Source organism: Kryptolebias marmoratus, linkage group LG18 (genome assembly GCF_001649575.2).
Source record: "Kryptolebias marmoratus isolate JLee-2015 linkage group LG18, ASM164957v2, whole genome shotgun sequence".
Classification (NCBI taxonomy): domain Eukaryota; kingdom Metazoa; phylum Chordata; class Actinopteri; order Cyprinodontiformes; family Rivulidae; genus Kryptolebias; species Kryptolebias marmoratus.
Genome location: NC_051447.1, coordinates 12,982,319 through 12,995,574, shown reverse-complemented (window position 1 = coordinate 12,995,574; position 13,256 = coordinate 12,982,319). Strand labels below are relative to the sequence as shown.

Genomic DNA, 13,256 nt, shown 5'->3' with positions numbered 1-13,256 from the left:
CAGAGCGGAAACAGATCAAACATCACTCTGCCAACAAACTTACCTGTGAAAGACCAGGCAGCTGACTGCAGAGAGGCTGAGCTCCTATAATGTACATTTCAGGCCGCTGGATTGGGGTCAGACCCAAAGACCTGGAAGACAGAGGACACATTAAGCCACAATTTAAAGTGATAAAAGAGCTGCTGCTCACCTAGAGACAATGAGCCAAGCCCAGACCTGGTGTCTGTGATCTACGAGGTCAGCCCAGCAGAGGACAAAGCTCAGGCCCAAGTTTTATTGATACAAGTGGCCAATAAAACTCAGATAAATAGACTCCTGTGGAGAAACCTCTGCAGCAGAGCTTTTTATGTTTCCTTTCCAGCACCCTTAACTCTCTTTAATAATTAAAGGCCAAGCATTCCTTGAAACAATACACATCGCCCACCGCCTTTCATGCTAGAGTTAGCACAATCTCATGCAATATCAGGAGAATAATACTCAGCTACTACCACACCGAGCTTTACACCAATATCAGTAAAACTGAATGACTCTCAGACATTTTTGTGTTGACTGATGTCGATTAACTGTGGTGGGCAGCTTGAATTAGATTTGCTCCAAATCTTGTAGATGTAACTCCAACAATCATTTCCTGAAGGTTGCATTTAAATCTGTCCAGTGGTTCATGAGATATTTTGCTAACAAACATGGCTGACTTCAACAGTTAACACTAAGGTTTGAAGCAAATATCTTGTAGAAAGAGAGTAGCACTTGGATTATCAATGACTCTCAGCTACTACCACACCAAATTTGACCAAAACCTACAGAAATATAGCCATTTTTGTCATCTTTTAATAACAGTTGGCTGTGGCAGCCATCTTGAATTAGACTAGCTCCAAAAGGTAATCAGTTGTAGATGTACATCCAATGATTTTTTCCTGAATATTTCATAAAAAATTATATTTAATAGGTTGTGAGATTTTTAAAAAAGCCAAACTTGACTTCAAATAATTACTGGCAAAATTTTTAAACAGATCTTGTGCGATCTGTTGATGCTCAGAATGTGTCAGGGATCAGTCTCAGCTACTACCACACCAAATTTCAGGTCAATATTTCTAAAACTGTCTTAACCAATGTGTGTTTTCTATTGTCAGTTGGCTGTGACAGCCATCTTGAATTGAATTGACTCCAATCATTAATAAGTTACAAATGCTCATCCAGTGATTACTTTGAGAGTTTCATAAAAACCTGTCCAGTGGTTCATGAGATACTATTTTGTTAAATTTGGCATCTGTTTTAATAATTATTGACCACTGCCAAAGGCAGAGTGATGATGTCAACTGTCTGTATTAATTGTACTAATCAATGCGTTGACATCTACAGATGATTAACTTTTGACCTCAACGCAGTTCAAGATGGCTGCCACAGCAAATTGACTTTAGCCTACAGAAAAACTGTGGTTGTGGTAGTAGCTGGCAGACATTCACAACACATATTCCAAGATCTATCAGCAGACCTACGGTATCTCTCTGATAAAATGCAATTCAGAACTGCTTTTATGTTGATTGATTGATACAGTTTGCCCCTGATGTAATCTATCAGTAAGTTTTACTGCACATTTTAACAATATTCAGCCTCTCTCCTTCGCCCCTTCAAACACCTGAGCATCGTTGCTTTAAATAAGCTGTTTGTATGTTGCCTAGCAACAAAGTCCTTAAAAATCACCTTTAAAATCTAGAAGCTTCAAAAATTATTCCGTGAAATTCTTTATTTCTAATACAGAGAAACAGAGAAATAATCAATTTAGACATGGCATTATTTTAAAAAATATAAAAAAAGATTGTAAATCATAAAACAGCACATCTTAGTAACATTACTTGTTGTTTTCACAAGTTTGTTGATTTATTTATTTATTACTACCAAAAATCTCACATCAAAGGACATCAGAGGTGTGACATCACTACCTTCCTGCCTTACACATCAAAGGTCGATGACATCATCAAAGGTTGGTATGCAGGAATTCACCCTTAATTACATCACAACCCCCCCAGCGTTCGTTCGAGACACATCTTTGTCACGTGAGTTCGTAATTTATCAAACTACTGAAGAAATACAGAGGACAGAATGACAACAAACCAGTGTCAGATGGAGTCATCAGCAGAGAAACTTCTGTGGAGCGATCTGGTCGAAGATGAATTTGATTTTGAAAATATGCCGGACGGCATTACAATCTATTCTTACCAAGATGGCAGCAATAACATCGACTGGCCGACCGTAAGAATGGAAGAAGATGGTCAGAGGTCCATGGATGAGCCAGAAGCTTCCCCCGTGTTGTTACAAGATGGACAGGAAACCCCAGATGACTATACCCCCTTTGTGACTGAAACTGAAACAGCAGGTCAGGGTCCGACAGATAACGGACGCCCTCAGGACGCTGCGTCTCCTAGCAAACCCACCACCAGACAGGACAACGCACGGCGCCAGAACTCTGGCGTACAGCACCGTTACAACTACACCCAGAAGGACAGACCTTATTATCAGACCCAAAATGGTTGGAACTATAGGAACCATTCTTACCAGAACAATGACTACCAGCCCCCTCAACCAAGGAACCATTATCAACATCCCAGGAATGGTTATAACCCACGACCACGGTTACCCCCGCCACACGTCCTCTTTGAGGAGTTAAACTATCTGAGACATGAAGTGGACATTCTGCGCGATAAAGTCGAGAGAAAGAATTACTTTCTTTCTATAGAAAACAAGAAACGACTTTCAGCTGAAAAGAATCTCCAAATGTGTTTGGAACAGCTGAAGAGCTGTGAGAAGGATCTTCAGTCCAAGACGAGATCTCATCTGGACCTCCAGAACCAGCTGGAACACCAGACAGAGACGGCAAACAGTCTGAAGCAGGAGTTAGAACAACTTCAGCTTCAGTCCAAACAGGCCTCCCTCGTTTGTTCAGCTTCTGTTTCAGTACAGACAGAACCACCATCCACCCAGACTGAGTCCACCCAGACAGATGTTCTGGTACCACCTGAACCAGAACCACCGTCCACCCAGACTGAGTCCACCCAGACAGATGTTCTGGTACCACCTGAACCAGAACCACCGTCCACCCAGACTGAGTCCACCCAGACAGATGTTCTGGTACCACCTGAACCAGAACCAGAACCCCTGATCATTGAAACAACACCGTCTGAGCCCCATCTGGACTTTGTCCAAAAGGTCCAAAGTACGGAGCCTGAAAGATCCAACAGGCCGTCAGTCTGGAGGCGCTTCAAGAAATTTATGACACCGACGGCTTTCAGGAAATACAAAAATCAGAATCCTGTCCTAAAACCTCAACAAGTCAGCTGAGAGGATTCATTGGTGTCTTTATTTTGTTATTTGTAAAACCCCATTTATTTAAAATTTAGTTATTTTTATACGTTTTATGTATTTTTTATTTACATTTTTATATATTTTATTTATACTTTTTATAGTTTATTATGTATTTTATATATCTTTGTTTATTAAAAATTATTTTATTTTTTAATTTTTATATATATTTGTTTATATATAAATATTTGCTTTTAAAAACATTTTATTTATAGTTTTATATATACATTTTTACCATTTTTATTTATATTTTATATATATATTTATTTTTATATATATTTGTTTATTAAAACATTTTATTTAGAGTTTTATATATAGTTTTTTTTTACCATTTTTATTTATATTATATATATACTTTTTTACCAGTTTTATTTATATTTTATATATACTTTTTTACCAGTTTTATTTATATTTTATATATAGATTTATTTTCATACATATATTTATTTTAATATCTATTATCTGACTGATTGTTCTTTCGGCTGCTCCCTTCTTCGGGGGTTAGCGCAGCGAACAAACTGGAACTAAAGATTTGGGAAATGTTTTCCGCTGGACGTCCTTCCTGCTGCAACCTGAGCTCAAACCTGCGGCTCAGGATTAGAAGATCGCAGCACTGACCTCTGAGCTACAGCAGCCCCCATTTTCAGATATATTACATAGTGATTAAAAATATCATTTTATGTATATTTATCTCTCTATATATATTTATTTTAATTAATGTTTTTATGTACTTTTTGTTTAAAATAACTGATGCAAACAAACAGCGGCTCAGAGGTTAACCAACACCTTCAGTCAAAACTTTACATACAGCATCTCTCTGAACAAATCAAAAAACTCTTTTGCATCAATCTTTGAGCTACAAACATTATTTTAAAACAAAGTTTTTATACATTTTTATTTTCCTTGTGTTCATTTCATTGATGAATTGTGTACATCCAACACCGCAGAATCACCACCTTAATGTGGTGGGGTTGAGTACCCCTGTGATCCTGGGGGGCTGTTTTGTCTGGGAGTCAGCCCTGACAACTTGACCTCAGGGGAGGGGTCAGACTGAGCGATTCTTAACCTCAATATAAATAATTTAAAAACAGGAGGTCTGTATCAGGGAGGGGCGGCAGGTGTGAGGATACTCATAAGCCTCCACCTGAGTGAGGGGTGGGGTGGGGCTTTTCTGCCTTTTGACAAACCGCAAATGTCAGAGGTTGTACAGTTCTGATGGTGACTGATTAAATGAGACAAGCATTTTTTCATAGACGAGGCAGCCATGTTGGATTTTAAGGTTTATCTTCAGAGGGAACCTCCAACTTCCAGGTCAAAACTCCAACTTTAGAGATTTTTCCGGTTGATGTTTCTGACTTGGAATACAGGAGATTAGCACCAAAACATATATGATAGAAAACATATTTGAGCATTTAGGATTTAATATGTTTCCTATCATATGTTATGGTGATAAACTCTTGTATTTCCCCTGAAGCCAAACTTTAAAACCCGACATGGCTGCCTCGTGCATAAAAAAAATGCTTGTATCTCATTAAATCAGTCACCATCAGGACTGTACAACCTCAATTATTTAACAAGTTACCACACTGCTAAGAACAACATCCATCAAATCTCACTGATTTCACCAACATGTGATGAAAAGACATTTAACCTGGGTGTGACGTCATTCTCAGGAAGAAAAAACAAATCAAACGTCAATCAAAGTAGCATTTCTTGAAGAAAATCAAAGTTTTAAACAAAACTCTTGCATGACAGAAATGTTAGATTTCAGAGTGTGTGTTGGGATGACTTTTAGCTGCAACCACACCCAAAACTTAGCTCAATATTTGTTACACTGACGGACTTACAGCCACTTTTGTGTTTGTTAAGTTTGATTATTTGTGGCGGCCATCCTAAAAAGGGTTGAGTCCAAAAGTTAATTAGAAGTACATCCAATGTTTACTTTCTGGAAAGTTTCTTGAAATCCGTCCTGTAGTTCATGCATTACGTTGCTAACAGACAGACAGAGTTAACTCCAACAGATAAAGCCAAAGTTTTAAATAAAGATCTTACATGACCTGATAGCACTCAGATTATGTGTTTAAGATCCTAACACACCATATTTTAGCTCTTTGTCTATAAAATTAAGTTATAGCCATTTTTGTGCTGGCTAATGCTGATTAGCTGTGGCGGACATCTTAAAGTGCATCTACTCCAAAAGATTAATCAGTTGTAAACGTACTTCCCATGAATATTTCCTGAGAATTTCATAAAAAGCTGCTTAATGGTTTATGGGATATTTGTCAAAAGACAGAGTTGACTCTGGATGATTTTAAGTAAAGATCTGTTAGTGCTCAAAGTATGATTTGGGAATCAGCCTCAGCGACTACTGCACCAAATATTAGCTCAATATCTGTAAAACTGTGAGCTGCAGCTATTTTTGTGGGTCATTTAGCTGTGGCAGCCATCTTAAATTGGGCTGACTCCAAAATGGAATGAGTGGCAGATGTGCTTTCAGTGATTACTTTCTGCAAGTTTCATTAAAATTCGTCCTGTGGTTCATGATGTGTTTTGGTAACAAACACACACACTGGCCCACACACAGACTAAAACGCATTAGATTAATATCCTGTTCTGATTTTGCATCATCACTCCACAGATCGCCTCATATCCTCTCCTATGCTGCGCGGTTTTAGTTTCTAAGTCAGGAACAAGTGTGGATGATCGGGGCCCTGGAGCCTCAGCAGCATCCCGCCATGCGACGCCATTTGGAGCCAAGCCAGAGTAAATATTGTGACAAGATCTTCACATTTGTTCCATTCGCCACCAGAGCCCCACTACACAACTGAAGCACTGTGACGCAGAGCCATCACCCGCCAAATACACATGCAACAGCAGCATTGGGCACGTCCATCTTCTGATCACAACAGGAAAAAACATGCAAAATGCGCGAAAAGGTAACAAAAATAAACATAAAACATGCTTTTCCTCAGCTGATCTCTTGGAAACCACCAAATGTGAGTCATAATTTAAAGGTCAGTGATACGTTTGACACTCACCACCATGAGTTTGCCTCCACCGCCAGGAGCTGGGAGCTGCAGACGAAGAAGACGGCCGCCAGCAGCACATGTCGGACGGTCCCGGCACCGGTCCGTCTCCGGAGGACAGGCCCGTTGTCCATGACTGTCACCGCCAAACAGCCAGCGCGAGGGGACACGCTCCTGTGTGGAGACATGGGCAGGAAATCAGCGCCTCTTGGAGCGTTTTCTGAACGCAAAATCCAGCTCAAGTGCGCCAACTTTCTTCTGGTAATCATAATATTTAAAAAAAAATCCACTCTCTTTCCTTTACGGCTTAAGGTTCTTATTAAAAGTTATAAACGAGCAAAAGTTATTCTCAGGAGCCAGAGTCCATCTGAAGTTACAAAAAGATCAAGAAGCCCACTTTACTTGTCTAAATTCCACCAAAAAACTGGTAAGTGGAGCGCGGTTTTACGCAAAGAGCCACTCTTCTCTGGTCTGAATGAATAAAACAAGCCGTGAAAGATAAAATCCACTTGGGTTCTAAAATAACGATTAAAAAAATAAGATAAATCTCCAATCAAGCAGCAGAGCAACCGGTCCTTTCCCCTTCTGTGCCCCCGTGGCTAAACTCTGATCATTATCTTCCCCATTCCGCGTCTTAACTTTACACTCCTCCTCTTCTTCACACCCCTACTTCAGATCAGAACCGCCCCCCTCCTCCCTTTTTTTTGGCACCCAAACAGATCAAATCAACACCACAGAGCCAAGCTGAAAGCACCTGCGACAGAGACTGCAAACATCAGATACTGAAGGCCTAGCATGCCTTGGATGACTGCATATCGCCCGCCGCCTTTCATGCCAGAGTTTCGGACTAAGCTCATCCTATAGTCTAGCCGCTTTGAAACCGGATGTGTCAGCTACTACCACACCAAACTTCAGCTCAGAATCTGTAAAACTGTTCGAGTTATAACCACTTTTCTGTTGGTTAGTGTTGATTAGCTGGGGCGTCCATCTTGAATTGGACTGACACCAAAAGTTAATCGGTTACAGATGTACATCGAGATTAGTTCCTGAAGGTTTCAGCACATTCTGTCCAGTTGTTCAAGGGATATTTTGCTAACAAACAAATACACAAACTTACACACAAAGGCAGACATTATCGTCCGCCTTCTCTATCTATCTATCTATCTATCTATCTATCTATCTATCTATCTATCTATCTATCTATCTATCTATCTATCTATCTCGTGATGGGGTGGGATGTTCTGAAAAACATCATTCTGCCTTAAATAAAAGTTCACGTGGGTCAAATTCCTTTTATTTGCTGAAGTGAATGATTTGTTTGAATAAAAGGTGAGCGCCTCAAAAATCGTCTAATCCTTCCCTCTTTGGAGTGGAAAATTAAAAGGCAACACACACACATTTAGGCACGGTTATACCCATGCAGACGGTCAGGAGTCCTGAGGGTCCCGTGGAAAAGAAAAGGCGTGTTGAAGCGAGCTCTCCTCAATTCATGAGTGGGTCTATAAGACAAACTGCGCTCGGGTCGGTGGGCGGTGAACCTCTTTGATCTGACTCAGTGCCTCTCTAAAGACTGCGTCCACATCCAAAGGTCGGCAACAAGGGGCCCCTAAAGTCCGGAGAAGCCGATCGAAATATTCATAAAGCCCCAAAAGTAATGAGTTCCTTTGGACCATTTTGGCTTTATATGACAAAGGAAGTCCACATAGGAAACTTTCTTATATCCTCTTTTACTTTACAACTTCAAGCCAAACAAATAGCACATTTTGTTCAAGAGTTAAACACAACCCCACATCTGAAAGAGTTGGAACGTTGTGCAAAATGTAAATAGAAAGAAAATGCAATGATTTGCGAATCTCATAAATCCATATTTTATTCACAGTGGAGCACAGTAAACATAAAATGTTAAAGAATTTGTACAAATTTAAGGAAAAAAATATGGTAATTTAGAAATTTATTGCAGCAACACATCTTAAAAAGGTTGTAACAGGTTCATGTTTATCACTGTGAAGCATCCTCTCTTCTTTTAACACCAGTCTGTAAAGATCTAGGAGCTGAGGAGAGCAGTGATGCAGGTTTTGGAGGGAATGTCGTCCCATTCTTGTCTGTATGATTCTAGCTGTTCAACGTTCCTGCTTTCATACTGAACCAAATGTTTTTAAAGTGGTGAGAAGTCTGGACTGCAGGCAGGTCAGTTCAGCTCCTGGACTCTTCTATGAAGCCATGTTGTTGTAACGGATGCAGATCAGGTTTAACATCGTTCTGCTGACATTTCCAAGGCCTTCCAGGTAAGAACATTTGTTTTTCTAAAACCTGTATGTACTTTTCTGCATTGATGGTGCCTTTCCAGACGAGGCACTAATACACCCCCATACCATCAGAGAGGCAGGCTTTTGAACCGTGTGCTGATAACAGGCCAGTTTGTCTCTCTCTTCCTTAGTACGGAGGACGTGGTGTTCATTACTTTCTAAAAGAATTTGAGATTTTAAATCATCTGATCACAGAACAGTTTTCCACTTTGCCTCAGTCTATTTTTAAATGAGCTTTGGTCCACAGAAGACAGCAGTGTTTCTGGGTGGTCTTCAAATATGGCTTCTTCTTTGCTCGATAGAGCTTTGCACCGAGGAACATTATTCTGAACTTGTTCCACAATTTTTAGACAGTTTTTTTCAGACTGGTGAACCTCTGCCTATCTTTACTTCAGCTTCTCTAAAATGTTCTTTTTATACCCAGTCTTCTTCCTGACATGTTGCCAATTAACCTAATTAGCTGTGAAAATCTCCTCCAGCTGTTTCTTATTTGTATCACTCACTTTTACAGCTTTTTGTTGCCTCTGTCTCAAAGTTTTTGAGATACGCTTCTTATATATGTTCTCATTATTTACTACATTTAATTAAGTCCTGTTAGGTACTTGAAATTATTTGTTTAAATATTTCCCCCCTGTTAGGGTTTTTACATTATTAGCCTTTGTGCTCATGTGGAACACTGCCTACGTGAGAGACCAAGGTCAGACGGCGGGCCGGCGGGCGCCACACCATCTGGCTCTCCCAAACAGTGATGTGTTATGTGTTTTTGCTATGATCAGAACTGGCCTTGGCCTGCTAAGATCAACCCCTTTTTTCTTCTGATTTCTTCTTCCTTTAAATAAAGAGAAAGCCCAAGTGGAGGGGCAGAACTTCCTGGACAGCACGCCATTAGGAGCTGTTGTGGAATCTCTCCTCTTTGCGAAGGCCTTCACAAAAAGACAACAAGCCTCTCCGGTGTGATTTTTTCTTAGCAGGTTAAATAAATGAAAACCCTGACACCCCCTTTAAAAAAACAAAAAACTGCAGCAACAGTTCAGCAACGGTTGAATTAGCTTCTAGTGTGCTTGGATTATTTTGTGGACTTTTTGTATTTTGATGTCAGCAGTCTGTTTTTTGGTAAGACCATGTAAATGAAGTATTTTTTATATTGAATTGGAAAAAAAAAGTTTTACAATAATTATTTGTCTATACAATGTTGAAATCAGCAGGAAAAGCCAAAGGTTTACATTGTGCATTAACTGGATTTGATCAAACACGTAATGTTTGACCCAATCTTTTTGTAATTTTTATGGACTGTAACTATTGATCCTGTACAGCTGTAGAGAACAAGGTATTTTAAAATGTAAAATACTGATTAAAATCAGTAATATCAGTCATCAAAAGGCCTTTATATAAAATATGAACAAACAGTGGCTTCATAAAGACACAATAATCACGCAGATCTGAAGGGAAATTCACTGACATTACAGCGCCATCTGCTGCTACACTGCTGAACAGCATGAGAATTATTAGAAATTACAGTAAAATACAGAAATTATAATAAAGTTTACATTTAATAACAAAAAAGTCTCCCATCATGTATCCAGCCCTCATAATGAAAGGCAAGCTAAATATTTTAAGCATTTCCTGAGATAATTGAAGCCTTACTGACTCAGTTTTGAATTTTAATGTAGTCAAAAGAAAGCATTTGGTTGCTTTAAATTGACATTTCTGCAGCAAAAGCAAAATTAAACTGAAGGCCTATCATTCCTTGAAGGAATGCATACCACCACGGCCTTTCGTGTCAGAGGTTTAGACTAAAATCATCAAATCTTAGCTAAATGTGTTTTAAAGTAGTTAGCTGTTTTTGTGTTGTCTAAGGCTGATTAGCTGTGGTGCCCATCTTGAATTGGCTTGAGTTGTTGATGCTCATCTAATGATTGCCTTACTGCACGTTTCATTAAAAATCATCAAGTAGTTTAAAAGAGAGAGAACACACACACACAGGCAAAAACATATCCTTCTAAAACTCCGTTTCTGAAACAACTACAAGAAAATTAGTTAAAGAAATAAGAAACTGCACAATGTGTTCTCTGTAGTTAAACTTGTGATGTTCCTGTTCAAACACAAGGAGGCGCAGTTCAGCCATCAGACTGAGTGCAACCAAAAGAAAGAGGGTACAAAAAAAAAAAAAGGCAGGGGGGGGTGAGGGCACAGAGGCACAACTTGGACAAAGTAAGATTTAAAAAAAAAAAGTGGGAGGGGAAAAAGAGAGAGGGAGGGTCCATGTAAATGATCCAGAGGAGCAGAGAGGGGTGGGAGCGCGTCCCTGGAGGATATGAGCAATAGCCATGCAACAGGGAGCAATGCCTGAGAAAGTCTGCAGCTCCTCTCTGGATTAACAGCAGCCTCACTTTTACTGCCTCCAGTGCCAGAAGTGAAGACGAGACGCAGCCAGCTCCCTCCTGCAGGGAAACCAGCTGCAGAAACCAGCTGAGCTGACTCCCTGGAAGCCGCTGGAGCCAAAAACGCAAAAAAAAACACTCAATCTGGAAACAAGCAAAACTGATTGGCCATTAGTTAAAAGGAATGGAGTTTAGGGTAGAAAAAAACAGGGTGCATGTGGCAAATTAAACACCTGAAGTAACATTATAATCAGCTTTAAGGTTACTAAACGGGTTAGTTTTGTTGAAATGTTAAATAATAATCTTTACTTGGTCTGAAGAAGACTAAGCCTTTCTTGAAATGAGACAGTTCGACTTATTGCCTGTTTAAACAGGTTACTACAGCTTCACTAACTTGATTATTTAAGGAGAAGAGTGAAAAGTAATATTTACTAAAGGAAAAGTTGCAGCAATGCAATACAAAATGTTCAGTTTCAACCAAAAGGTAATTACAAAACTACATAAAGTTTCTAAAAAAAAAGTTGAGCTTTTTTAAAATAAGAGAAAACTAACCAACAACAGTCTATCTATAGATGTATTTAGCTTCATTTCAGCTGCCATTAATGTGATAAACAGGGGTCAAAGGTCATACTGAGCTGGTCATACAGATGTCTGTAGAGATCTGAGGTTTGGTTCATTACTGTTTTATAGCAACAAGAGTTTAAACCAACAGATTACAGGATAAGCTGCAGCACATCCTCATTTCTATGCATGTAATATATTATCATTAACCAGATATTAATATGAATATAATTACAAATATAATGTCACTGATAGCTATCCTTGAATACAAACACAAAACATTAAATTTTTAGTATATATTTTTGTTTACGTTACTCTTTTTTTCCCATTCAACATATTTTCATGTCAACTTTATGAGACTTTAGACACAGCGACTGGTTTTTAAATAAAAAACAAGAAAATGCAGATAAAAAAAACAACATTAATGAAATCCTCTGCTAGGAAACCATGAGTCCAGACTCTGACCTGGCTTTCATGAGCTTTTAATCTCAATCTTTTAGGAAATCAACGAGCCAACGCTGCCGAGGCCCCACACTGAAACCTGAATGAACCAGTGAGACGAGTCCATGTAAAAGACACCTCAGAGCTTCTTAGTCCTACAAGGGGGGAGACACGTACCCAAAACTCATTTTAGAAAGGGAACGAAATTAAAAATTACCTCCAAACCCTTTGAGATCCTGAAGCCACCTATTTACAATCATAAAACCAGTCTGCTTCTTTCTTCCTGTCACTCTTTTTATATTCATATCCATTAATCATAAACACACATGCTGCAACAACCTGCCAAATGCAGCTGCCAGAGGGAAGATTTACTGCTTATTTCGTCCCGTCTCTGTCACACGCCCTGAGGGACACGCAGTTGGACTCAGGCAGCTCTGGAGAAGCCTTGGGCTTTAAATCTGCCTCTTTGTTTTTCTGTACAGCTGTGGAAACCCCTCCTGTTTTAATTTGTCTTCACTCCTTTCCATCTCGTCTCTCCTAGCTGTCCTCCCTCTCCTTCGCTCTCCCGACTCGGTCACGCCTGCTCCCCCCCCCTCTCCTTCCTCCTCTCTCTCTCTCTCTCTCTCGCTCCCAGACTCTGTCCATCTCCCTCCTCCTTGTCTCCATCCATCCTCGTGTCAGCTGGCAGAAGATGAGTCATGCCTCTAGCTGGGAGGCTAAAACTCTCTCCCTCTTTCCCTCTAAATATATCCCCTCTGTACTTCTTTCTGTGTCTCTGTTTCACTTGTTCTCACACTTCTCTCCCTGCTTTGTCTCATCTGCCTCTCTGCATCCCACTGCTTTTTCCGATCACGCCGTTATTGAGCTTTTTTCCCTTATTTGTTTTGTGTGTACAAAGGTTTTGAGCCATCCCTCACTTCCTTATATTTTGCTTTCAGGAAGTCAGAATATTTGTCCAATTTTTTAAAGTTCCTAAAGTGACAGTCACATCATCCTTCAGCTGATTACCTACTACTTCATGTCCGGTTTTCAGCTGACAGCTGTTTGAATAATCATTTTATTGGTGCTTGAATTTTCTTTTGTGTCAAACTGTTATCTTTGTTATTTTTTTACAGATGTAACTAACTAACAAACTAAGCAGTCAACATCCAAAGAAACACTTTGAAAATCCTTCAGAAAGTCTT

The 13,256-nt window shown here is 39.6% G+C and overlaps 1 protein-coding gene across 5 annotated transcripts in view; it reads right to left on the bottom strand.

Moving 5' to 3' along the window:
* The window catches only part of wnt5b (wingless-type MMTV integration site family, member 5b), an 80,226-nt gene that overhangs the window by 11,277 nt on the left and 55,693 nt on the right, over positions 1-13,256 (bottom strand). For 4 of the 5 annotated variants that reach the window (XM_025005672.2, XM_025005674.2, XM_025005670.2 and 1 more), the window contains 2 exons: positions 6,396-6,557; positions 44-131 (listed from right to left, as the gene is read on the bottom strand). In XM_025005672.2, the coding sequence (XP_024861440.1) occupies positions 44-131; positions 6,396-6,517 (210 nt within the window). In that variant the 5' untranslated portion in view covers positions 6,518-6,557. Of the gene's footprint in view, positions 1-43; positions 132-6,395; positions 7,015-13,256 lie in introns of those variants that run through there. The other variant, XM_017414894.3, reaches the window with a different exon arrangement.